The sequence below is a fragment of the Oncorhynchus gorbuscha genome, linkage group LG10, assembly GCF_021184085.1.
Source record: "Oncorhynchus gorbuscha isolate QuinsamMale2020 ecotype Even-year linkage group LG10, OgorEven_v1.0, whole genome shotgun sequence".
NCBI classification, from domain to species: domain Eukaryota; kingdom Metazoa; phylum Chordata; class Actinopteri; order Salmoniformes; family Salmonidae; genus Oncorhynchus; species Oncorhynchus gorbuscha.
In genome coordinates, this window is record NC_060182.1 from 27013456 (window position 1) to 27041347 (window position 27892).

The 27892-nt window shown below is 43.7% G+C and overlaps 1 protein-coding gene and 1 long non-coding RNA gene across 7 annotated transcripts; one reads left to right on the forward strand and one right to left on the reverse strand.

Moving 5' to 3' along the window:
• Positions 1-11926: 11926 nt before the first annotated feature.
• Positions 11927-22053, forward strand: LOC124045779 (targeting protein for Xklp2-like). 6 transcript variants are annotated; one of them, XM_046365390.1, is made up of 17 exons: positions 11927-12082; positions 12401-12537; positions 13195-13335; positions 13434-13569; positions 15426-15512; positions 15634-15675; positions 15953-16063; positions 16359-16468; positions 17352-17497; positions 17664-17835; positions 17960-18098; positions 18421-18640; positions 18885-19151; positions 19461-19607; positions 19812-19923; positions 20378-20565; positions 21221-22053. In XM_046365390.1, the coding sequence occupies exons 1-17, from the start codon at positions 11967-11969 to the stop codon at positions 21329-21331; spliced, it is 2382 nt and encodes a 793-aa protein (XP_046221346.1). In that variant the 5' UTR covers positions 11927-11966; the 3' UTR covers positions 21332-22053. The 6 variants fall into 6 exon arrangements, with proteins under 6 accessions (XP_046221346.1, XP_046221348.1, XP_046221347.1 ...); XM_046365392.1 differs by having other exon boundaries at positions 20399-20565; XM_046365391.1 differs by having other exon boundaries at positions 15956-16063.
• A 1045-nt stretch (positions 22054-23098) lies between these two features.
• On the reverse strand, positions 23099-26116 carry LOC124045785. The gene is made up of 3 exons (XR_006840901.1): positions 26043-26116; positions 24330-24509; positions 23099-24215 (listed from the first exon to the last, which is right to left on the reverse strand). It is a non-coding gene; the product is annotated as an uncharacterized LOC124045785 (long non-coding RNA).
• Between the last annotated feature and the right edge of the window lie 1776 nt (positions 26117-27892).

Genomic DNA, 27892 nt, shown 5'->3' on the forward strand with positions numbered 1-27892 from the left:
AAATCGTCCGAATAATCGGTATCAGCTTTTTTGGTCCTCCAATAATCAGTATCTGCGTTGAAAAATCATAATCGGTTGACCTCTACTCTATACTGATGCTTAGCCTTGCGGAGGGAATAGCTACACTGTTTGTATTCAGTCATGTTTCCGGTCACCTTGCCCTGATTAAAAGCAGTGGTTTGAGCTTTCAGTTTTGCCCGAATGCTGCCATCAATCCACGGTTTCTGTTTTCGGGGAACAAAATGGCGCCGTAGAGAGAACACGGTGTTTCAGCGAGCTCTCGTGGCATTCGTAAATTTATATTCTTACATTAATCTCCTAGCTTGAAAAAGTGGTAGAATTGGCTAAATAAGTTACCATATAATGAGTCTTGACGACTATTTCGCAAAAATCTCTGACAACATGCCCAATAGAACTACTAAGAAGTCGACCAAAACCACCACCCCTGTGGATGTGCACGAGGAGCTAGCTAACGTTAGCGAAGCTAACACCATTGCGGACCCAGGCACAATGGACCTGATAATTCAAAAGATGACTGATAACATTACTAAAGTGATCGATGCTAAAATAAGAACGGTCTTGGAAGCAATAGCAGGCCATTCAGCTGAAATACAGAGCGTTGTGAAACGTGTTGTTGAGGCGGAAGGAAGAATTGCTGCAGTGGAAACTTCAACTACATCTATGGACGCTAAGATAAAAGCACTTGAGAAACAGGTGCGCGAAATGGCGGAGCACATTGATGACTTGGATAATCGAGGACGCAGATGCAATATTCGTGTTGTGGGACTCCCGGAAAATTCTGAAGGGACACGTTCAGTAAAATTCTTTGAGGAATGGATCCCTGGCTACCTACAAATGGACACTAAGGCTGGTCGTGTGAAGCTGGACAGAGCCCATCGCTCTCAAGCACCGATACCGGGCCCCAATCAGCGCCCACGGCCGGTGGTTATAAAGTTCCACAACTTCACCGACAAGCAGCGCGTCATGGATGCGGCTAGAAACATCGGTTCTGTTGGTAGTCAACATAAAAGTCCAAAGGTCTCATTCTTCAATGATTACTCCACAGCGGTTGTACGAAGACGCAAAGCGTTTGATGAGGCGAAGGCTCGACTCAGGAGAATGAAGATGGACTACGCACTGTTGTACCCGGCCACATTGAAGATTATGGTCAACTGATCACCTAAAAGCTCTACACACCTGAAGAGGCTGCTGCGTTTATTGACTCTCTCGGGTAAATAACTCTAAGCTGCGCCTCCACAGCATTGAATAACTTTGCTTATTTTTGGTTGAATCTGATCATGAAACAGTGGTGTGAGTCCTCACGTACTCCAGCTCAGTAATATTCGTATCTTTATTATTTTTCTTGCTAAAGTAATAGCCGCTATAGCTCAGGCTGAGATATGTGTGAATCCATATTGGTGCCCAGGCTTGGTTTTAGGTGGAATAGCCTCAATCTTCTTCTATTGATTTTATTTTCCATATATATAAAGGATGAGGCTATTGAGCGGCAATGCGGACTTAAGAGTCTACATTTGAGAGTTGAAATCCCCTGTATGTTAGCTAGTGGGAAAACCCCCTTTTGGATTTTTACATGTTTAATTTTTGGGTTCAGTATAGTTCGAGTTCAGGGTTCATATTTTTTGTTTATGCTCAGTGAGATGGAGGAGAGTTCAACACATGGAAAAAGGTACCACCCCACTTTTACAGTAGGATCCAGTCTGAATATTGAATGGTCAAGATGCAATGGCAGATAACAGACTGCGTGTATGCACGTGGAACATTAGAGGGAGCCATAACCCCATTAAGAGGAAGAAAGTATTGTCTTTTTTGAAAAAAGAAAATATTGATATTGCCCTGTTACAGGAAACCCATTTGGATGATAAGGAGCACTTGAAATTACAGCAAGGAGGATTTGGTCAAGTGTTTTTCTCATCATTTACATCCAGAAGTAGAGGGGTAGCAATTCTGGTGAAAAAGAACTTACCACTTAAGGTCTTGAATTGTGTGAAAGATAAATTTGGTCGCTTTGTTATAATTAATGGTACTTTACAAGGGCAGAACATTTCCATAATGAATATTTACTTCCCCCCTGCTCACCCCCCTGATTTCCTCACTAAAGCATTTCTAGACTTTTCAGAATTAAACTCAGACACTGCAGTGGTTGGAGGAGATTGTAACTGCTTGTTGAACCCCCTTATTGATAAGTCTCCCAGCGGTATAGCTTCACTAACTCCTCAAGCTAAGTCACTTAAAGTTATTTGTGATGATCTGGGGTATGCGGATGTCTGGAGAGCTTTCCATCCCTCCAACAGAGAGTTCACTTTTTTCTCTGCACTTCATGGATGTCAGACTAGAATAGACTATTTTTTTATGCCCAGGACGTCTTTGCAGTCTGTTTTATCTGCTAGGATAGGAAGCATAGTCATATCTGATCATGCTGAGGTGATCCTGGACATAAAACTCAACGGGGCATTCAATCGGTCAAGACATTGGAGATTGAACACAACCATTCTTAAAGACCATACATTCACATCATATTTTATAACAGAGTTTAAAGCATTTTTCTCTATTAACTCTCAATCAACAGATAACCCCTCGCTCCTTTGGGAGACCTGTAAAGCGTATGCCATGGGTCTGATTATGTCATACACAGCTACTAAGAGACGGCAAAAAATGTTAGAGGGTGAATTAGGAACTAAAGAGAAGGACTACATTAAAACGCCCACTCCTGCCCTATTAAAGGAAATATCAGTCATTAGATCAACGTTAGACTCTCTCCTAACACAGGACGCTGAAAAGAAAATGAGATTTGTCAGGCAAAAGCTATATGAACATGGCGATAAGCCAGGAAAGTACTTGGCATACCTAGCTAAAAAGAGGGCTGACTCTCAGTCAATTGCTACTATTACTGATTCTGATGGTAATCATTTATATGAAAATAAATTGATAAGTGACTCATTTAAGAAATTTTATACAAATCTTTATGCCTCAGAACTGCCAAAAGATGCACCCAAATTAATGGAGAACTTCTTTGATAAGATTGAGCTCCCTACTATCTCCGAAGAACAGAGGTCCCTCCTCAATGCCCCTATTACCAAGGAAGAGATAATGTTCGCAATTAAGAATCTGCAAAATGGTAAGGCCCCAGGACCAGATGGGTTTTGTAGTGAGTTCTATAAAGAGTTCCATGGCCTGATCCTTGAGCCAATGCGTGATATGTTTAACCACTCATTTTCAAATGACCAACTCCCTCAAACGCTGAGAGAAGCCAACATTTCACTTATTCTCAAAAAGGGAAAATGTCCAGAGTCTTGTTCCTCGTACAGACCAATTTCCCTTCTGAATGTGGATAGAAAATTGCTTTCTAAAATTCTAGCCACAAGATTAGAGGACTCATTCAAATCAAATCAAATCAAATTTATTTATATAGCCCTTCGTACGTCAGCTGATATCTCAAAGTGCTGTACAGAAACCCAGCCTAAAACCCCAAACAGCAAACAATGCAGGTGTAAAAGCACGGTGGCTAGGAAAAACTCCCTAGAAAGGCCAAAACCTAGGAAGAAACCTAGAGAGGAACCGGGCTATGTGGGGTGGCCAGTCCTCTTCTGGCTGTGCCGGGTAGAGATTATAACAGAACATGACCAAGATGTTCAAATGTTCATAAATGACCAGCATGGTCAAATAATAATAAGGCAGAACAGTTGAAACTGGAGCAGCAGCACAGTCAGGTGGACTGGGGACAGCAAGGAGCCATCATGTCAGGTAGTCCTGGGGCACGGTCCTAGGGCTCAGGTCCTCCGAGAGAGAGAAAGAAAGAGAGAATTAGAGAGAGCATATGTGGGGTGGCCAGTCCTCTTCCGGCTGTGCCGGGTGGAGATTATAACAGAACGTGGCCAAGATGTTCAAATGTTCATAAATGACCAGCATGGTTGAATAATAGTAAGGCAGAACAGTTGAAACTGGAGCAGGAGCATGGCCAGGTGGACTGGGGACAGCAAGGAGTCCTCATGTCAGGTAGTCCTGGGACATGGTCCTAGGGCCCAGGCCAGTTGAAACTGGAGCAGCAGCATGGCCAGGTGGACTGGGGACAGCAAGGAGTCATCATGTCAGGTAGTCCTGGGGCATGGTTCTAGGGCTCAGGTCCTCCGAGAGAGAGAAAGAAAGAGAGAAGGAGAGAATTAGAGAACGCACACTTAGATTTACACAGGACACCGAATAGGACAGGAGAAGTACTCCAGATAAACAAACTGACCCTAGCCCCCCCGACACATAAACTACTGCAGCATAAATACTGGAGGCTGAGACAGGAGGGGTCAGGAGACACTGTGGCCCCATCCGAGGACACCCCCGGACAGGGCCAAACAGGAAGGATAATTGTGAAAGGAGACCAAACTGGCTTCATTAGGGGCCGTAAGTCATGCAACAACGTCATGCGGCTTCTTAATGTAATTCAAGCCTACCAACAAAGTGCTGTGGATGGTCTTGTGCTCTCCCTAGATGCTGAGAAGGCATTTGATCGTGTGGAGTGGTCTTACCTATTATTTGCTCTAAATACATTTGGTCTGGGGGACAACTTTATAAAATGGGTGAAAGTTTTATATGATGATCCTCAGGCTGCTGTCCTTACTAATGGGCTACGGTCAAATAGCTTCCCTATACACAGAGGTACCAGACAGGGCTGTCCTTTATCCCCCCCTCCTCTTTGCACTCGTTATGGAACCACTAGCCGAGGCCATCAGGGTAACGCCTGCTATACAGGGGCTGCTCATTGGTGATGTTCACCATAAAATAAGCTTGTATGCTGATGATGTCCTGATATTCATCTCTAGTCCCGAGACTTCAATTACACCTCTTATTAATATTATTGAATTATTCAGCGGATTCTCAGGCTACAAGATTAACCTTACTAAGTCAGAGGCTATGCCACTTGGTAGCCTGCATTCTGTACCTAATACTTCTGTCCCCTTCCCTTTTAAATGGTCTCCCTCAGGTTTCAGGTATCTGGGTATATTTGTAACTCCTAAATTCCAGCTAATGTACAAAGCCAATTTTGTTCCTTTGTTTGATACAATAAGACAGGATCTAGAGCGCTGGAACTCCCTCCCCATTTCTTGGTTGGGTAGAATATCCCTCTTGAAAATGAACGTTTTACCTAGACTATTTTACCCAATCCAAATGATCCCAGTATTACTCTCCAATAAGGTAATAAAGGATGTAAATGGATGGCTAAGTTCCTTTATATGGAGTAAGCGCAAGCCAAGACTTAAGATGGCAATATTGCAGCTGCCAAGTTCTATGGGCGGCTTGGACCTGCCCAATATCAAGTTCTATCAATGGTGTGCCCACCTTTGTTATATTTCTGACTGGATCACAAATGATGACTCCTCTATTTGGTTAGACATTGAGACTTCTCTTTCAAAATACCCCTTACAGGATCTTTTATTTTTCAGAAGTTTCAAGTCTGTAGAAGAACACTGCAATAATCCAGTTACACTTAACACACTCAAAGTATGGAGGTCAGTTCAACGCTTCCTGGGAAGGTCCAAACTAACCTCTGCTCTTACCCCAATTCTTAACAACCCAGATTTCAGCCCAGGATTGCTGGATGCTGGCTTTAACTTATGGCTTAATAAGGGCATACGCAGGCTAAACGACTTATTTGCTGATAAGATTTTGTTGTCATTTGAGCAGATGGTCGAGAAATATCGACTCCCAAAGCAGGACTTTTTCCGCTTCCTACAAGTAAGACATTATATTCTGGAGAGCACCACCTTAATTGGTAACCCTGATGTGTCTGTCATTGAAAGAATGCTTTTTTTCCCACAAAGGAAGATGTCTGTAAGTCTGTTTTATGATACTTTAAGGTCCTTTTCTGCTGTCAACACACAGAGGGTGAAACAAGTGTGGGAGAAAGAATTGTCTGTTACTATTGACGAAGAGATGTGGGAAGACATTTGGAGATATGCAAAAACAATATCTATATGTAACCGTACTAGAGCAATCCAATTAAGAATAATACAAAGATTGCATATATCCCCAAATCGCAGACATGCTTTTAGCCCCACTTCCTCTTCCCCTCAGTGTCTCAAATGCAAAACTGATACAGGCACCCTAACACATTGTTTATGGTCATGTACCAAAATACAAAGATACTGGTCTGGTGTCCTGCAAGAATTGGACCCAGTTTCTTTACTGTTGGGTCTCCCTAGTAGGCATGTTACTTCTGTCTGTAAAAGGAGGCTTTACAACATCCTTACCTTCGCAGCGAGGAAAAACATCCTTTTACAGTGGATTAGTGATAAGGTTCCTTCTATTAAAGACTGGCATAAGATACTATTTGAATGGGTGCCTCTGGAATATCTGACATGTACATTGCATTCTAAAACAGACCAGTTCTACAAAGTATGGGAACCTTATCTAAATTATCTAGAACCTGAGGTATCAACTATTATGCTGCAAGGATTCTCTTAGAATGGCGGGGATCTATGTATTTCAGAACTACACTGTACGTTCCATGTGTGGAACCTAACCTCTTGGTTTAAACTGAGCTTTTTTGTTTAATTTCTGTTTGTAAGTTTGTTTAAAATGTATGTATTGAGAGACGCAATGATGGTGATGGGGTGAGAGAGGCACAGAGCGGGAAGAGAAATGGTGTACGTATGTATGGGTGTGTATAGGTGGGTGCGTGCGTGCGTGTATGTATGCATAGGTGTGTGTATATGCATGGGTATATGTATATGTGTGTATGTATGTGTATGTATGTATGTATGTGTATATATATATGCACGTAGATATGGGTAAGGGGGGGCTGTTTTTCTTTTTGTTCTGTGTGCTTTGTCTCTTGTCTCTGTATCTCTTAATATGGGTGAAAATTGTGAAATTTCAATAAAAATACTGTTACAATCCACGGTTTCTGGTTTGGGAAGGTTTTAATGGTTACGGTGGGTACAAGATCATCGATGCACTTGCTAATAAACTTGCTCACTGAATCAGTGTATACATCAATGTTGTTGTTCAATGCTATCCGGAATATATCCCAGTCCAGGTGATCGAAGCAATCTTGACGTGTGGAATCAGATTGGTCTGACCAGCATTGAACAGACCTGAGCATGGGTGTATCCTGTTTTAGTTTCTGTCGAGGGGGGGGGGGAATATACACGACTGTGATTATAATCGAAGAAAATTATCTTGGTAGATAATGCGGTCTGCATTTGTTTGTAAGAAATTCTAGGTCAGGTGAACAAAAGGACTTAAGTTCCTGTATGTTATTATGATCACACCACGACTTGTTAATCATAAGGTATACACCCCCGCCCTTCTTCTTACCAGAGAGATGTTTGTTTCTGTAGGCGCGATCAGTGAAGACACCGGGTGGCTGTACCGACTCTGATAACGTATCCCAAGTGAGCCATGTTTCCGTGAAACAGAGAATGTTACAATCTCTGCTGTCTCTCTGGAAGGCAACCCATGTTCGCATGTTCGGGCTTGCAAACTATTACAGACAACAAAGGGAAGCACAGCCGCGAGCTGCACAGTGACATGAGCCTATCAAAACGAGCTAAATTACTTCTATGCTCGCTTCGAGGCAAGCAACACTGAAGCATGCATGAGAGCATCAGATGTTCAGGACGACTGTGTGATCACCTCTCCATAGCCAATGTGAGTAAGGCCTTTAAACAGGTAAACATTCACAAGGCCGCAGGGCCAGACAGATTACAGGTGTCTTCACTGACATTTTCAACCTGTCCCTGACTGAGTCTGCAATACCAACATGTTTCAAGCAGACCACCATAGTCCCTGTGCCCAAGAACACTAAGGTAACCTGTCTAAATGACTACCGACCCATAGCACTCACGTCTATAGCCAGGAAGTGCTTTGAAAGGCTGGTCATGACTCACATCAACATCATTATCCCAGAAACCCTAGACGCACTCCAAATCGCATAATGCCCCAACAGATCCACAGATGATGCAATCTCTATTGCACTCCACACCGCCCTTTCCCACCTAGACAAAAGGTACACCTACGTGAGAATGCTATTCATTGACTACAGCTCAGTGTTCAACACCATAGTGCCCTCAAAGCACATCACTAAGCTTAGGACCCTAGGACTAAACTCCTCCCTCTGCAACTGGATCCTAAACTTCCTGACGGGCCGCCCCCAGGTGGTAAGGGTAGGTAACAACACATCTGCCACACTGATCCTCAACACGGGGACAGAATCATCTACAAGCCAGGTAAATACCATTGGAACGCTAATGCTCTGAGTAGACTGCCCGTTCCAGAAATCATCGCTCAGGAAGGAGAAAATTAGCAAGTCTTGATGACTGATGTGTTGGATGGTGCACTGGTGAACACAGAACAAATCAGGCAATGGACTTTAAAGGATGTAACACTATCACAAGTGCATTAATTTATCCTGAAAGGAATGCCTACAGTGACAGAGCCTGAGATAATGCCTTACTACGCTCACCTCTTGGTCTTGAGTGTTCGAGATGGGTGTGTACGTACTATGGGGTTCAAGAGTAGTTATCCCACCACAAGGGCGGAGTATGCTACTGTAGTTGTTGCACCGGTCGCATCCAGATACATCGAGAATGAAAGGCCAAGCGAGGTGACCAAAGATGGACAAGGATGTGGAAAATGAGGTCAGCCTGTGTACAGATTGTCAGAGTAACGGGAAGTCACCCCCCACCGTGCCATTACATCCATTGAAATGGCCAGGAAACCCATGGACACGACTACATGTGGACTACGCTGGATCCTTCCTAGGAAGAATATTCCTTGTGCCGATCAATTCTCATTCAAAGTGGATGAATGTTACCCCATGAGCACATCACCATCACACGCTATGATTGAGAAGTTGAGATAAAGCTTCAGTGTCATGGGTTTGCCTCAAATGTTGGTTAGCGACAATGCTACTTGTTTCACAAGCACACAAGTTTGATGAAGCAAAATGGAATTCAGCATGTAACGTCATCCCCTTTTCACCCATCTTTAAATGGATTAGCAGAACTTGCGGTTCAGAACTTGAAATCAAATCAAATCAAATATATTTATATAGCCCTTCTTACATCAGCTGATATTTCAAAGTGCTGTACAGAAACCCACCTGAAACCCCAAACAGCAAGCAATGCATGTGTAGAAGCACGGTGGATAAGAAAAACTCCCTAGAATGGCCAGAACCTAGGAAGAAACCTAGGTTCTGAGAGAGGAAGCAGGCTATGAGGGGTGGCCAGTCCTCTTCTGGCTGTGCCGGTTGGAGATTATAAAAGAACATGGCCAAGATGTTCAAATGTTCTTAAATGACCAGCATGGTCAAATAATAATAATCACAGTAGTTGTTGAGGGTGCAACAAGTCAGCACCTCAGGAGTAAATGTCAGTTGGCTTTTCATAGCCGATCATTTAGAGTATCCCTACCGCTCCTGCTGTCTCTAGACAGTTGAAAACAGCAGGTCTGGGACAGGTAGCACGTCCGGTGAACAGGTCAGGGTTCCATAGCCGCAGGCAGAACAGTTGAAATTGGAGCAGCAGCACGGCCAGGTGGACTGGGGACAGCAAGGAGTCATCATGCCAGGTAGTCCTGAGGCATGGTCCTCGGGCTCAGGTCCTCCGAGAGAGAGAAAGAGAGAATTAGAGAGAGCATACTTAGACAGGAACCCAGACAGGAAGGTCACGTCAGTGACTCAACCCACTCAAGTGACGCACCACTCCTAGGGACGGCATGGAAGAGCACCAGTAAGCCAGTGACACAGCCCCTGTAATACGGTTAGAGGCAGAGAATCCCAGTGGAGAGAGGGGAACCGGCCAGGCAGAGACACGCAAGGGCAGTTCGTTGCTCCAGAGCCTTTCCGTTCACCTTCACACTCCTGAACCAGACTACACTCAATCATATGACCTACTAAAGAGATGAGTCTTCAGTAAAGACTTAAAGGTTGAGACCGAGCCTGCGTCTCACACATGGGTAGGCAGACCATTCCATCAAAATTGAGCTCTATAGGAGAAAGCCCTTCCTCCAGCTGTTTGCTTAGAAATTCTAGGGACAATTAGGAGGCCTGCATCTTGTGACCGTAGCATATGTGTAGGTATGTACGGCAGGACCAAATCGGAAAGATAGGTAGGAGCAAGCCCATGCAATGCTTTGTAGGTTAGCAGTAAAACCTTGAAATCCGCCCTGGCCTTAACAGGAAGCCAGTGTAGGGAGGCTAGCACTGGAGTAATATGATTTAAAAAATGTTCTAGTCAGGAGAGTGGCAGTGGTGTGGATAGGGGGGGGGCAATGCAAATAGTCTGGGTAGCCATTTTACTAGATGTTCAGGAGTTTTATGGTTTGGGGGTAGAAGCTGTTTAGAAGCCTCTTGGACCTAGACTCTGCTCTCCGGTACCGCTTGCCGTGCGGTAGCAGAGGGAACAGGCTGTGACTAGGGTAGCTGGAGACTTTGACCATTTTTAGGGCCTTCCTCTGACACCTCCTGGTATAGAGGTCTTGGATGGCAGGAAGCTTGGCCCCGGTGATGTACTGGTCAGTTCGCACTACCCTCTGTAGTGCCTTGCGGTCGGAGGCCGAGCAGGTTCCATACCAGGCGGTGATGCAATCAGTCAGGATGCTCTCGATGGTGCAGCAGTAGAACCTTTTGAGGATCTGAGGACATATGCCAAATCTTTTCAGTCTCCTGAGGGGGAATAGGTTTTGTCGTGCACGCTTCACGACTGTCTTGGTGTGCTTGGACCATGTTAGTTTGTTGGTGATGTGGACACCAAGGAACTTGAAGCTCTCAACCTGCTCCACTGAAGCTCCGTCGATGAGAATGGGGGCGTGCTAGGTCCACGCAACTTATTATGTGACTTGTTAATCACACTTTTACTCCGGAACTTAATTAGGCTTGCCATAACAAAGAGGTTGAATAATAATTTTTAAACCTCCAATATGTAACTTTTTGGGAGATCTGATCAAATTTACATAGAAATGTGTTTTATAGATATGTCATTCTCATTGAAAGTAAGTCTAAGGAATGGTCGATTTGTTCTATGCACACAATTTCTATACTTGCCGGTTTTAAGTTTCGTTTTGGCATCTTTTACTTACGGGTTTTGTACACTAGCTTCAAACAGTTTGAAAATACAATATTTTTGGTAATGAAAAGATATTTCACAGAGGTTTAGACAGCAATTCTCCACACTATACTTGCTTGTTTTGTCACATACACTGAAATTAGGCAAACTATTTGAATTTTAGCAATCAGGAAATGGCAGAGAGATTTCTTCATAGTGAATCTTTAATTAATTTGTTTTAAAAAATCTAAAAACCGAATTCCACTTTGACGTTATGGGTTATTGTGTGAAGGCAAGTGACAAAAAAATGCTGAATGCTGAATTGAATGTCATTGACAAAACAGAAAGGTGTCAATGTTTTTCTTCTTTTTTTACAAACATCCTTTCTGAATTTTAAAGTAATCCAAAAATTAATAATCTACTTTTTCAAAAGTATCTGTAATCTGATTACAATATTTGTGCTTACATTTGTGATTACAGTATTTAAAAAATCAGATGTAGAGGTTATTCCTCCTAAATGAGCTAAATATAACTAAATGAAAAAGGATAGAATGTGGGTAGAGAAAAAAACTAAACAATACGGCCAGAGATGGATTGTTTTAAAGTTTTGGGGCGGCAGGTAGCCTAGTGGTTAAAGCGTTGGACAAGTAACCGAAAGTTTGAAGGATCGAATCTCCGAGCTGACAAGGTACAAATCTGTCGTTCTGCCCCTGAACAAGGCAGTAAACCCACTGTTCCTAAGCCGTATTTGAAAATAAGAATTTGTTCTTAACTAACTTGCCTTGTTAAATAAATACAAAAGTTACAGAAACTCCTCACGTGACAGGAAATATAACTTGAGTGTGACGTAGACAACCGGAAGCCAATGGAAAACCGATTGATCTGGACGAGGTTGTTGATTGGCTGGTTCAAATGGCGAGAAACTTTAAACCGTTACGACAACCCTCGTTTGTTATTTTGCGCTCGCGACGTTGCAGTTCAGCTGACTGCTCACTCGATTTCCATTACGCGTTGGTTGTGTTTACGAGGTACGTTATAGTATTTTGTATTTGAATGGACATCTCTTTTGTATCTAATTTACCCAGAGAATTTTGATCAACAGTAAACTTACAATAGCTAGCTAACGTTACCTGGTCGACTAATGCTAACTAACATTACTTTTCATAGCTAACTTCAATACACAATTTATGGTATTTGGATTTTATATAGCTCTCGCGTGTTTACTGTAATACCGTGTATTTTGTCGCTACGCAGTTAAATGTGTTTGTGAATGAATAACCTAAGCTAACTAACTTTGATAGCCCCATTTGAACAACTCACAACATGCATCTAATCTGCTTGTTTAGGTGGAGACAAATAGGTGCGGTGATGGATGCTGAGATGGCGCAGAGTGACTCGGCTAGTCACTACGAATTCGATGCACCGTCACATGTCATTGATTTCCAAGCATTGGATACGGAGGACAACGCAGATATTTGGTTTGGTAAGATGGTTAGCAACTTATGCTTGCGTGCTTGTGAACAATATTTTGAATGTCACTTAATTCTACGTGGGCCTCAAGTGGAATTCAATTAAATGTAAAATGTGAGGGCACAAGTGATCGTTTGGCTCAGGAACGTTTCTTATAACGACTTCAAGTCAAAGTTGAATAAAATTATATTTGCACTTTACCTGTTTTGCGTGTGTTTGGTCCTTTTTCAGGTAGGAATGAGACAATGAGCACAAGATTAAAATGCATGCAGGAGACTCTCATGGGTGTAGAGCTCCTGCACATGCTTCAGGTGATCGCAGTCTTAATGACCTACCAGGCTTTGAAACGTTACACTTTCTGATGGAAATATGGTCTCACAATCTTACCTGCAGAAGGACCAACTGCAAGGACTTCAGTCAATTAAGTTAACCATTTTATTCAATATACTGGCTTGTAGAGTTCTTGAGAGAGAACTTTAGCTGACTGAATGCAATTCAACTTCAGGCCTCCAGGCTAGTAAGAATGGTGCTTCCTGGGATGAATGCATGTATTTCAATGTTTGTCAGCATGCTCCAATGGGGGCCGACTACATGCTTTTGAAGTGGGTGGCAAACTTGCCAAATTCTTGAATATCCACAATTTATTCCTGAATCATTTTATGCTCTGCAGACCAATGTGATGGTCAGGATGAGAGACTGTTTGGCCGTCTTGCCACCCCAAACAGAAACAACATACCATTTGGTGCGACCCCCAAAGCACACTTGCCCAGGGCGATTGTCTCTCCCAGGGTGAAAGAGAACTCACACTCGGGTTGGTACTTCAGACAGTTGTGATCTATCTAGGCCAGATACATTCACAAGTTGCCTGACTATTGTGTAATGTGCTAATTACTCATGTTTCCACAATAGAAGCCCCAAGCACGTCCTCAGTACCCGCCACAGCAGGTGCTCAGAGCACGTACTCCAACATTGTCACATCCTGGGGAAATAGGCCAGCACCTGTAGCTGCCCCACCAAAGAAGGGACCGCCTGCCCGAACACACAGGTATTTTGTTTCTAGAACACTTAGCTAACATCTTGTTTGAGAGTTCTGTGAGGCTCCACATTGAGTTTTCACAAACCCATAGATCATTTATTGTAGCTTTCGTCCTGCTACATTTATGGGGATTCAGAATATTTTGTTTATTGCAAAAGTTAAAAGGAAAGATCACAAGGATAAAAGGGCTTACTCTAATGTATTGTCTCTGTTCCGAAACAAGCTTCTGCCATTTTAGCTGTAGACCAGTCCAGGAATAAATTAAGTTGTAGTTGTCTTTGATTGACAGTGAGGGGGAAAGTATTTGATCCCCTGCTGATTTTGTACATTTGCCCACTGACAAATAATTTTTATGGTAGGTTTATTTGAACAGTGAGACAGAATAACAAAAAAATTCCAGGAAACGTATGTCAAATGTTATAGATTGATTTGCATTTTAATGAGGGAAATATTTGACCCCTCTGCAAAACATGACTTAGTACTTAGTGGCAAAACCCTTGTTGGAAATCAGAGGGATTTTTCTTGTAGTTGGCCACCAGGTTTTCACATGTCTCAGGAGGTATTTTGTCCCACTCCTCTTGCAGATCTTCTCTAAGTCATTGAGGTTGAGGCTGAAGTTTGGCAACTTGAACCTTCAGCTCCCTCCACAGATTTTCTATGGCATTATGGTCTGGAGACTGGCTAGGCCTCTCCAGGACCTTAATGTGCTTCTTGAGCCACTCCTTTGTTGCCTTGGCTGTGTGTTTTGGGTCATTGTCATGCTGGAAGACCCATTTTCAATGCCCTTGCTAAGGGAATGAGGTTCTCACCCAAGATTTGACGGTACATGGCTCCATCCATCATCCCTTTGATGCAGTGAAGTTGTCCTGTCCCCTTAGCAGAAACATCCCCAAAGCAGAATGTGTCCATATTTGATGGTGTTCTTGGGGCCACAGGCATCATTCTGACTCCTCCAAACACGGCGAGTTGAGTTGATGCCAAAGAGCTCCATTTTGGTCTCATCTGACAGCAACACTCTCACCCAGTTGTCCTCTGCCAATGAACATCTGAATGATTCAATCTTCTGATGGGAATGTATATGTGCTTTCTTGAGCAGGGGGACCTTGTGGGGGCTGCAGGATTTCAGTCCTTCACAGCGTAGTGTGTTACCAATTGTTTCCTTGGTGACTGGTCCCAGCTGCCTTGAGATCATTGTCAAGATCCTCCCGTGTAGTTCTGGGCTGATTCCTCACCGTTCTCATGATCATTGCAACTCCATGAGGTGAGATCTTGCATGGAGCCCCAGGCCGAGGGAGATTGACAGTTTTGTGTTTCTTCCATTTGCGAATAATCTCACCAACTGTTACCTTCTCACCAAACTGCTTAGCGATGGTCTTGTAGCCCATTTCAGCCTTGCGTAGGTCTACAATCTTGTCCCTGACATCCTTGGAGAGCTCTTTGGTCTTGGCCATGGTGGAGAGTTTGGAATCTTGATTGCTTCTGTGGACAGTTTTCTTTTATGCAGGTAACAAACTGAGATTAGGAGCACTCCCTTTAAGAGTGTGCTCCTAATCTCAGCTCGTTACCTGTATAAAAGACACCTGGGAGCCAGAAATCTTTCTGATTGAGAGGGGGTCAAATACTTATTTCTCTCATTAAAATGCAAATCAATTAATAACATTTTTGACAGGTTTTTTTCTGGATTTGTTATTCTCTCACTGTTCAAATAAGCCTACCATTAAAATTATAGCCTGATCATTTCTTTGTCTGTGGGCAGACGTACAATATCAGCAGGGGATCAAATACTTTTTCCCTCACTGTAACTAGTCAGCATTAGACCAACCAACTGTATGCTTCCAAGTGGCAATCCTGTTTCTTCACTGAAGGGTGTTAAAACGCAAAGATGCAGCCAGCAATGAGGAAGGACAGCACACGGCCCCTGAAGCCGCACCACCTGTTAAGAAGCTGAAAAGGTCTGTAAACACTTGCACTATCCTGCCACCTGTCTATTGTTATAATGACAACTTTGTGCCTAGGATTATTAAATCCTGCCCTGGATGTAATTATGTTAGTCATCAGTCTAACTGTTCACAGCTCAAACCCAACTGCTGTAAGAACCTTCTGCCCACGTCGAAGGTAAACAACTGGCTTCCCCCTTTCCACCATGGTGAAAATGTTTGGGGGGGCGCCTATTTCGGCATGGTCAACTCTTCATTTTTGGGATTGGAATTATAAACAAACATTGTCTGGTCAATAGTGACTGTGCCAATGTATTGTTTTTTCACATGCAGATAGTGTTTTGTCCCCTTTGCATGTAATACGCTTTTATTGTAAGGACTGTTTGATAATTAACCTTGACCAATTGTCTTGTGGAGAAAAGTAACCAGACTGTCTTGGTTTGTCTGTTTCCCAGTAGTTTATTACTACCCCCCAGGCGCAGTGGTGGTGTCCGTTCTAGTGTGCGACTCAACCCCAGAGCAGCCAACCAGGCCCGGCCTGCTGCAGCTGCTGCGAACACCACACAGTAAGGCATTCTATCTCTAATTAATTCAGCAATTAGCCAAGGAGGCACCATGACCTGACATTGGTGCCGACAAGCCTGTCAGTCCTTTCGTCCATGGCTATGTTAAGGAATTTGAGTTTACATTTCCCTGGGCACATCCAACAGTGTTATAGCCCTAGCATTAACACCTTGTGCAACTAACCAAGTGTTTGCACATATGGCTAGGACAAAAGCCTCCACAACCAGTAGTTCTCTAGGACCAGGATTGTAGAATACTGCCTTTGAAGGTTAATATCCCTAGATTGTGTTCACCCAGGCATAAGAGCTCTGAGCAGCAGGAGATGGTGACCATCAAGACTCTTCAGAAGGAGGTGGCTGACAAGCGGAAGAGGAACATGGCCAGCTACAGGGCAGCCTTGGCAGGCAGTAAGTAACCCTTTCTTACTACGAGTGAAGCGCTGCAAGTCTTCCTGACTTAACCTCTCTGGGATAGGCGGGATGCTTGCGTCACACTTGGCCAGTAGCCAGGGAAAACGCAGAGTGCCAAATAAGACTATAAAAATCTAACTTTCATTAAATCACACTTGTAAGACACCAAATTAAAGCTACACTTGTTGTCAATCCAGCCAACATGTCAGATTTCAAGAAGGCTTTTCAGCGAAAGCATAACATGCGATTATCTGATGATGGCACAACAGTAAACAACGAGTAGCCTATTTCAACCCTGTAGGTGCGACACAACGCATAAATAAAATATAAATCATGCTTTACCTTTGCAGAGCTTCTTTTGTTGGCACTCCAATATGTCCCGTAAACACCACAAATGGTCCTTTTGATTAATTCCGTCGCAATATATCAAAAATGTCCATTTTATTTGGCGTGTTTTATCCAGAAAAACACAGCTTCCAATTTGCGCAATGTCACTACAAAACATCTCAAAAGTTACCTGTAAACTTTGCCAAAACATTTCAAAATACTTTTGGTAGGAACTGCAAACACATACCCTTAGAAATCTGGTTTTCCAATAAACTCATTGAATAGACAGTGACTTTAAAAAAAATATCTGAATGGTTTGTCCTCTGGGTTATGCCTGCTACATAAGTTCTGTTATACTCACAGACATGATTCAACCTGTTTTAGAAACTTCCGGGTGTTTTCTATCCACATCTACTAATAACATGCGTATGTTTATATTCTAGGGATGCGTAGCAGGGAGTTGAATTTGGGCACGCTATTTATCCAAAAGTGAAAATGCTGCCCCCTATCCCAAAGAAGTTGTTATTAAGAGGGATTTCATCTTATCATTCAGGTCAGCTCCCTAAGAAGCTGGCTCTGGCCACCACCGTACCCAAAGAGTTCAACTTCAGCACAGATGGACGCGTCAAGGCGGGCACTGCATCAACCCACAGGGAGGTGGACTTCACTGCTCAGCTCCGCAAGCACCCGTCCTCCCCCGTAAGTAGCTAGCCTTCTGTTTCGCCACATCTCTGCTATGGCTGTTAAAAGGATGGTTCACACAAGCAAATATGTAATTTTCCACTTACCTAGGTTGTTAATTCACCAGACATATTTTTGATTATTTGTTTATTTTAATTAATCTCCTGAATTATTTCCTTCTCAGACCAAGGCGCCAAAGGGTGCCACTGTTCCCAAGCCCTTCAACCTGTCCACTGGCAGCAAGAAGAAGGTGGAGGACCCTGTCCCCTTCATGCCCATGGCCCAACAGATCGAGCTTTTCCAGAAACGGACTCCGACCCGCTACCACCTTCGTAGTCGACAGAGCCAAGAGAGGGGTGCGTATGGTAGCTTTGGCATTGTTGTACATTACAGATGAGTGGCTTTCACATAGCATGGCAAGGATTCATGAGAAGTGTGACGGGGGGGTGGCAACAAATTACAATCTATCATCTCCTTCAGGCCCGTCGCCTGTGAAGAGTGAGCAGCTTAAGATTACCCACCCTCACACCCCTCAGCTGATGACCCGACAGAGGAGCCGTCCCACGGCGGTCAAGAGCAGCGCTCAACTGGAGGCTGAGGAGCTCCAGAAACTCCAACAGTGAATCCACACTTAAGGCTTATTCACACTATCCTTCTACCCTCTGTATAGTAGTTAGTCTGTTGGGCTACTTTTACCTGTGTGTACTCTCAATGAGACTTGAACAAAGCCAAAATGTTTACTGGTGCTCCAGCTCATCCATAGTCCAACAACCTTCAGCTTGAGGCCTGTTCCGAAGGACAGAGCTTTCAGATAGCAATACATTGTGTAGAACCAATATGATTGTTTGACCAGGGAATTGTCTCTACTTGTTCTATTGTTATTTGCAATGTTCAGAACAGTCATTTAATAAATTAATCCACCCCTGTCCTGTATATTCCAGGTTTAAGTTCAAGGCTCTGGGGCTGAACAGGAAGATCCTGGAGGGGGCACTGAACCCCAAGAAGCCTACTGTGAAGGAGTCCACGCACCCAGAGGTATTCCATATGCACATGGACAAAAGACTTGCGGAGCGGCAAGCCAGCAAGATGCCAGATGAGCCTGAGGAGCAGCACACCTTCCACTCCCGCCCGCTGCCTGTCAGGATCCTAGAGGAGGTGGTGGTGAGTGCTACATGACCAACATGTTTTTACTGGATTGTCATGACTTTTTACACTGGATTGGTTGTACAGTTTGTTTCATGTCTGCTCTTTAAGCAAAGGAGAACCGAAGAAGGGCACCCAGGCTAGTAGTATGAGGTGTTCCATACTATCTATTTAAAGCGTTCTGGCACTGGTGTAACACTGACTGTATTTAAGATGTGATGGCTTCGTTATTAATGGTCTAACCACACCTTTTGGTTCACAGGGTGTCCCGGAAAAGAAGGTGCAGTGTCCCACTGTTCCAGAGTCCCCTGCATGGGCCCTGAAGAGGAAGTGCATGGACAGAAAAGTGGAGGAGGTGAAACCCCCAGCCCCGCTCAAGGCCCATGCTGTGCCCCACTTTGGCCTGCCCTTTCTGCCTAAGCTCCAGGACAAGACCCAGGTGGAGGTGTGCCCCTTCTCCTTTGAAGAGCGGGAGCGCGAAAGGCGGGTGCTGAAAGAGAAGAGGCTGGAGGAGCTGAGGCATGAAGAGGTAGCCCCACTAACTGCCTTAAAATTGTTCAGATTTCTCCTCGCGTATCATTTGCCTTACATTCTATCAATATGGGTAGACCTGATGAATGATGCCACTAATGGCATTACAGATGCAGTTGTCTGTCATTAGATGGTGGTGAGAGGTCTTTATTTTTGAACTCTTTGTAAGACTTCTCAATCATTTGTTTGGGATAAAGAATCATAGCCTTTTGCTGCATGTTGTAGAGCTAGGAAATGTTGTCAGGTGTTGGTCTGACAATATAGCCTAAATGGTTCTGTTAATTATTTAATGTTCTTAACCCCTCAGGCACCAACGTTCAAGGCCCAGCCACTGCCAGACTTCCATGCAGTGGTCCTGCCAGAGAAAAAGGTGATTGAGCCCACCAAGCCTGAGCCCTTCAAGCTGCTCCTCGACGAGCGGGGAGCTGCCAAGAATGACCGCTGGGAGCAGATGGTAAGACAACCCTTTATTGAATTCATGACCTTCTGTTTGAAACGTCATGCTGTTGCTTTCATACTTTGACCGTATACAGTACAAGGAATAACTAATTGTTTGATTCTGGCACCAGAGTATGTCAGTCTTCATGCATGTTTACAACAAATAGTACAAAATCCTATTCCCTGCCCCTATACAGTATTTCCTCTGTTTTGTTCTCAGATGAAGGAGGAACAGAAGCACCAGGCAGAGGCAGCCACCTTCAAAGCTCGACCAAACACTGCAATTCACAAAGAGCCGTTCATGCCCAAGAAAGAGAACCGCTCAATCCTGGGTACGTATGACCACCACTGCCTTGCGCACCTCTGCTTTCTGCACTATGGTGGCCATGGACAACCCTGGTCCTGAACCTGTTAAACATCTTTATTCAACCCCTGAAATGTTGCCACCATTTTTATTTAAGGGATTCCAACAACTTGCACCCTGAGCAGTTCTGTTGGATCATTACCCATGTATCAGTTGAACTGGAGCATATTTCTTCCACCACTACGAATAACTGTCTTGTTTTTCTTAAGTCTCTAATTGCTGGATCAGGGTTGCCTACTCCCTTACATGGGCTTTGTTTGGGAAACACTGAGCTTGGCTTCTGCACCCCTAACCCTTTTCTTTTTGCTTCCCACCTTTTCCTTTCCAATTTTTCTCCCACCTTTGAGAACACCTCACCACCCAAACCCTTTTCACCCCCACCCTCTTTCTATTCCAACCCCTTTTCCTTGGCACTCTTTTAGAAGACATTAATAATTCCGTAGTTCCAGAGGTCTTCCAGCTATCCACAGAGCGCCGTGCCAAGGAGCGGCTGGAGTTTGAGCGGGCGGTGAGCGAAAAGGAGGCGATGAGGGCTCGCGTGGAGGAGGTGCAGCGGATGGAGCTGGAGGAGTGCGAGAAGGAGAAAATGGCCAGGCTACGCCAAGAGCAGGTAACTACGAACCCACCCCCCACCCCCCAAAGTTGGTTATGCACTTACAATAACTTTTATTTTACACTTATTTAACTAGGCAAGTCAGGTAAACAAATTCTTATTTTCAATGATGGCCTAGGAAGAATGGGTTAACTGCCTGTTCAGGGGCTGGACAATAGTTTTTTACCTTGTCAGCTCAGGGATTTGATCTTGCAACCTTCCAGTTACTAGTCCAAATTACAGTAAAATGGTTAATGGGAATCCAAACAGAAGGAAAAAATTGTTGCAGCGTGGTAACACTTGATAGACTATAAACCAGAGCTATTGAAATGAATCTTTTTCTCTACCAGGAGTGCTGGCTTTTGTTCCAGCACACACTCCTGGGTATTATTCCTTGGGCACAAGCTAGGGTATAATCTAGGAGGGACTACCTGAACCTCTTCATGAAACGGTTGTCTGTTACTAAATGTTTACCCTAATTCATACGTCTCTGGTGTCTGCTCCAGCACCAACACACCTGATACAACTAATTAATTGCCCTTTCGGCCCTTTGATATAGTTGAATTAGGTGTTAATGTTTGACTTGTTGGAACAGAAGCCCTGCTTGGACCTTGATGTAAACGGGTGCGTGGGTGTTTGAACTGCGTCTTAATGTCCCTTCTCTGTCCCTCAGGTCCACAAAGCCCAGCCCATCAGACGCTACAAACTGCTGGAGCTGAAGAAGAGCGACGTCACACTCACTGTGCCCCAGTCCCCCAACTTTTCTGACCGTTTCCGCATGTAATGGCTGAGGAAAAGATTTTGTGTGTGTATATATCTCTGTGCTTCGTTTAGTTAGTCTGCCTTTATAATTAGTTTGTAGCTGTACATTAACTGCGGTTGTGAATTTGTCCACTAGTGTTATACCTTGACTTGTCGAAAGGGTCTGAATCCATTTTTCTCAACCTGTTCTTGTCTATACTTTCATCATCCTTGATTCAGAAAAGTACATTTGACACGTTTTCAGTTGCAGGTGGTTTTTAACCAAAAATAATAATCCCAAGAGCTGGTGAAATCCTACGTTTTGCCCTTAGTGAGGATTTCCTTTGCCATTTTAGCTACCAGACATGCAGTTCCTAACCTCAGATGGAACGACACATTTCTGTGACGTGGCCACGTAGTTCTGCACAAGGCATTTCTCACGTGATGTAAAATACATGCGTTGTAATCTTTCTGAATATTCGCTTGCTTTTGGAGAACCGCCTGCAACTGAACCTACGATACTTCCAAATTGAGCACAAAAGTAATGTATTGTCAAGTGCAAGTTTTGAAAATGTGCTTCTGACCCCTTTCTACTAGGCAAAGTGTAACGCTATTATGGGACAATTCACAATGTTTTATTGTATAGCGAAGTAACTACTTCTAATCCCATTTTCTCATTCCTGTCTTAATTGTACATGGCCTGTACTTGTTTGTTCTGATTTACTGTCCAATTTCAATTATGTATAATAAAGTTTTTACTTTTAACGTAGTAAAGATTTAGTTCATACACCAGAATTGACATCCTTACTATCTTTTGAAGTAATATCTGCATACTAAACCAGATTTTAAAGAGCAATGTCATAGTTTTTTTTAATGAGTTACAGTTCATGAGCAAATCAGTCAAATGAAATGTATTCACAAGGTCCTAATCTATGGATTTCACATGACTGGGAATATAGATATGCATCTGGTCAGATACAGTGCATTAAAATAAATGGGCCTCAGGATCTTGTCACAGTATTTTTGTTCGTTGACTGTTCCATCACTAATGCAATTTGTGTCCATAACTTATTCCTGCCCATACCATAATCCCACCTCCACCATGGGATGACATCAGCAAACCGCTCGCCCACATGATGCCATAGACATGCTCTGCAGTTGAGGCCGGTTGGACATACAGCCACCTTAATGACCGACTTGGTAGAGAAATTATCATTAAATTGGCAGCGGGTCTAGTGGCCATTCCTGCAGTCAGTATGCCAATTGCATTCTTCTGAGCTGCCTGTGGAGTTGTGTTGTGGCAATTCTTGGATGCCCAAAAAACTATAGACTGCCTTCATCAAACACTGTTTCATGACATTTCAGTGCCATGGCAGGAGATGTTTTGAAACAATTACTGCTTCGCGTACAAGCCAGTGAATTATAAGCGTTACAGCTGGATGAGTCGTCGGACGTGGCCGGGTGGGCACAGCTCCTGGTATATGTCCTTTTATGGTGTGTAAATTAACCCTTGTATAGTCTAAACATTCTGTATACACTCCTTGTCCTCAGGGTCAAAAATGACCTTTCACTAAACCCCTCAAAGCGGATTAATTTAATTTTAAACCCCAAATCTAATTTGTCTGAAGAAACAACCTGTCATTCATCAAACTTTGAATATCTGGGTTTAATCAGTGGACACCACTCGTTTATTACAACACACCTGTCATTGTTTTCTTTAAAGTAGAGGATTATTATTATTACTAAAGGTACTGCATAGGTGTAAACATTGTTTTGCAAGAGATAGCACTTGTATAGCCTAAGAAAGTAGTCGTTTTGAAAGCATTTTATTGAAGGGAAACAACAGCCTTGGAACTTTGTTGCCAACATAGTGATATATATATATACTGTACAATGAGGAATTCAACTACAAAATACTAGTCTTCCGTTATTTTAACCATTGCCCCCACCCACAAGCTGTATAAACGAGAATAAGATACAAAACAAACATGAAGAACATAAATCAATCAACTCTAATTAGCACATGTAGGACAGTAAGTGCGTGCATGGACAGATGTATTTCTGCAGCACATAGTATTTGTTTTACAGTCCTTTGGGGGGCAGAATTGGCATCTCCTCTTGCCTGCCCCAGCTGCAGCCTCAGGTGGACCAGCATAAGATTCAACCCCCTGAACAGCTTTCACAAGCGCTGCAAAGTCTGCTGTGCGAGGGAGGCGCTCCCTTCTTTGAATGTGTGGGTTTTTCAGTGCCGTGCCCAGCTGCTTCAGGAACACCCTCTTGTTCCTCTTATCAGGCATCCAGGTAGGGTTGGTCTTGTTCCATATCACAAAGGCATTGTATGAGGACACATCAATGACGTTATAGAAGATGACCAGGGGCCAGCGGGCAGTCATCCTCCTGCAGCTGTAAGTTCCAATCACCTTGTCCAGGTTGTCCACACCTCCTTTGTTGTGGTTGTAGTCCAGGATGATGGCTGGCTTCCTGTACTCACGATCACTGACCTCAGCCGTTTGTGCAGTGTGCTAAGGAAGACCACATTCTTGTTCCTCTTTGGGAGGTAAGAAACTAGATTGGTGGGGGTGAAGGCAAACTTTGATGAGAAGGTCTCTCCCCCTTGTTGTGAAGGGGGAGCTTAGGCTTGTTCTTTCTAACTGTGCCAACCATGGTGATCTTTATCTTAAGGAGCTGCTGGCTGAGTTCATAAGAGGTGAAGAAATTGTCACAAGTGACATTGTGCCCCCTCAATCCATCTGTCACATCAAGCACAACCTGCATCCCTTGGTTCTTCTCTGGGCCTCCACTGGTCGGCTTCCCTGTGTAGACATGCATCTTCCAAGTGTACCTGGATTGCGCGTCACAGGCCACCCATATCTTGATGCCATTCTTTGCTGGCTTGCTGGGCATATACCACTGGAAAGGAGAGTGACCTTTTGACAAAAGAGATTACTATCAGTAATTAATATCAGTGTCATAGAAAACAATCACATAAATCAATAATATTACAGCAATACATAATACAATGAACAATGACAATCACTTACACTACAGATATAAAAATGTTCCTCTGAATGGAACCAGTTGCTCATCCACTGTTACTTCAGGCCCAGGGTTGTAGAGGTATGGCAGACGCTCCACCCACTTCTCCCAGATCTCTCTTATGGCCGCCAGTTTATCTCACACGTCTTGTAGGTCTTGTCTCACAGTTATCAAATCGTAGCATTCTTGAGAAAGTGTGAAAGACTTTCAGTGGAATCATGGCACAGAAAATCACCCTTCCACTCGGCATCCCAGAGACTACATGTAGCCTTGCCTTGGGACCTATACAAACCCGCTAAGATTAGCAGCCCTATGTAGGCATGCAGGTCAATCTCATCCAACATTTTCCAGTTGTCTCTATATTTACAGAAACCCTCCATATCTGTCATCTCCAGGATGATTTTTTTGATGGCTAGTGTGATGAACATGTAGAATGTTGAGGCGATGTCCTGGGCATGGGCAACTGCATGTCTTGTGGGCCCTAGGGTCATCTTTATGACATTTTGTGCTGCCATCCTGCCCTGGTTGTCATATGGTGACAAGGAAATTTTGTTTTATTTTGTCTGTGAACTTGGGTCATGTGTGGTGTCATGGAGGGGAGGTGCTGCACATGCACAATAAAGTTTTAGTTTTGTCTGAGTTCAATCAGTAGCACACATAATCTAAATTTCTCATTGTGCGTGTGTGTTTTTGTGGTGTCTAAATTATTTTATAACTGCCGGGTCAAAAATGACCCTAAGACAATCTTTGTACTAGAGGTCGACCGATTATGATTTTTCAATGCCGATACCAATACCAATTATTGGAGGATCAAAAAAGCCGGTACCCATTAATCGACCTAATTTTTAAAAAATGTATTTATTTGTAATAATGACAATTACAACTATACTGAATGAACACTTATTTTAACTTAATATAATACATCAATACAATCAATTTAGCCTCAAGTAAATAAGGAAACATGTTAAATTTGGTTTAAATAATGTAAAAACAAAGTGTTGGAGAAGAAAGTAAAAGTGCAATATGTTCCATGTAAAATATGTGCCATGTAAGAAAGCTAAAGTTTCAGTTCCTTGCTCAGAACATGAGAACATATGAAAGCTGGTGGTTCCTTTTAACATGAGTCTTCAATATTCCCAGGTAAGAAGTTTTAGGTTGTAGTTATTATAGGAATTATAGGACTATTTCCCTCTATACCATTTGTATTTCATTAACCTTTGATTATTGGATGTTCTTATTGCCACTTTAGTATTGCCAGTGTAACAGTATAGCTTCCGTCCCTCTCCTCGCTCCTCCCTGGGCTCGAACCAGCAACACAACAACAGCCACTGCAGAGCAAGGGGAACTACCACAGGCTCAGAGAGTGACATGTGAAACCTGCTAGCGCGCGCTAACTAGCCAGCCATTTCACTTCGGTTACACCAGCCTCATTTCGGGAGTTGATAGGCTTGAAGTCATAAACAGCGCAATGCTTGACGCACAACGAAGAGCTGCTGGCAAAACGCACGAAAGTGCTGTTTGAATAAATGTTTACGTGCCTGCTTCTGCCTACCACCGCTCAGTCAGATACTTGTATGCTCAGTGAGATTATATGCAACGCAGAACACGCTAGATAATATATAGTAACATCATCAACCATGTGTAGTTAACTAGTGATTACGATTGATTGTTTTTTATAAGATAAGTTTAATACTAGCTAGCAATTTACATTGGTTTACCTCATTCGCGTAACACGCAGTTAGTCTCCTTGTGAGGTGCAACGAGAGAGAGGCAGGTCGTTGTTGCGTTGGACTAGTTAACTGTAAGGTTGCAAGATTGGATCAGTTAACAGTTAACCCACCGCTTCTAGGCCGTCATTGAAAACAAGAATGTGTTTTTAACTGACTTGCCTAGTTAAATAAAGGTATAAAAAAATATATTTAAAAATTGACATCGGTGCCCAAAAATACCGATTTCCAATTGTTATGAAAACTTAAAATCAGGACCTAATTAATCAGCCATTCCGATTAATCGGTGGACCTCTACTTTGTACCCTGGTGGTGCACAGCTTTCATGGAAATATGAACAAAGGCAATGTTTCACTTTTTCTAATGTTGGGGTCACTCTAGGAAAAGTAATCAAATATTAAGTTGAAAAATATAATTTAGTTTTCTTTTTCTGCTGTTAAACTTAGTGGCGGATCATTTTTTACCCTTAAGACAACACATGGGTTAAGGAAGACTTAACAGGACAACCTGAGAGGAAATGTTTAAAGTACAGGACAGCTTTGTGACATCAAATGGACTTTGGTGGTCAAGATCTGTTGGTATCTGCACTGATGGCACAAAAGCCATGAGAGGGAGACATAGTGGAGTGGTAACGCGCGTGAAAGCAGTTGCTCCCGACGCCACTTGGGTACACTGCAGCATCCACCGAGAGGCTCTTGCTGCCAAGGGAATGCCTGACAGCTTGAAAGACGTTTTGGACACTACAGTGAAAATGGTTAGCTTTGTTAAAGCAAGGCCCCTGAACTCTCGTGTATTTTCTGCATTATGGGCAGTGACCATGTAACACTTTTACAACGTACAGAAGTGCACTGGATGTCTTGCTCCCAGGCAGACTAAATAACTTTTTTGCCCACTGCAGCCGACGTGAGGAAAACATTTAAACGTGTCAACCCTCGCAAGGCTGCAGGCCCAGACGGCATCCCCAGCCGCGCCCTCAGAGCATGCGCAGACCAGCTGGCTGGTGTGTTTACGGACATATTCAATCAATCCCTATCTGTTGTTCCCACATGCTTCAAGAGGGCCACCATTGTTCCTGTTCCCAAGAAAGCTAAGGTAACTGAGCTAAACGAGCTAACACTCACTTCCGTCATCATGAAGTGCTTTGAGAGACTAGTCAAGGACCATATCACCTCCACCCTACCTGACACCCTAGACCCACTCCAATTTGCTTACCGCCCAAATAGGTCCACAGACGATGCAATCTCAACCACACTGCACACTGCCCTAACCCATCTGGACAAGAGGAATACCTATGTGAGAATGCTGTTCATCGACTACAGCTCGGCATAACACCATAGTGCCCTCCAAGCTCGTCATCAAGCTCGAGACCCTGGGTCTCGACCCCGCCCTATGCAACTGGGTACTGGACTTCCTGACGGGCCGCCCCCAGGTGGTGAGGGTAGGCAACAACATCTCCACCCCGCTGATCCTCAACACTGGGGCCCCACAAGGGTGCGTTCTGAGTCCTCTCCTGTACTCCCTGTTCACCCACGACTGTGTGGCCACGCACGCCTCCAACTCAATCATCAAGTTTGCGGACGACACAACAGTGGTAGGCTTGATTACCAACAATGACGAGACGGCCTACAGGGAGGAGGTGAGGGCCCTCGGAGTGTGGTGTCAGGAAAATAACCTCACAATTAACGTCAACAAAACTAAGGAGATGATTGTGGACTTCAGGAAACAGCAGAGGGAACACCCCCCTATCCACATCGATGGAACAGTAGTGGAGAGGGTAGTAAGTTTTAAGTTCCTCGGCGTACACATCACAGACAAACTGAATTGGTCCACCCACACAGACA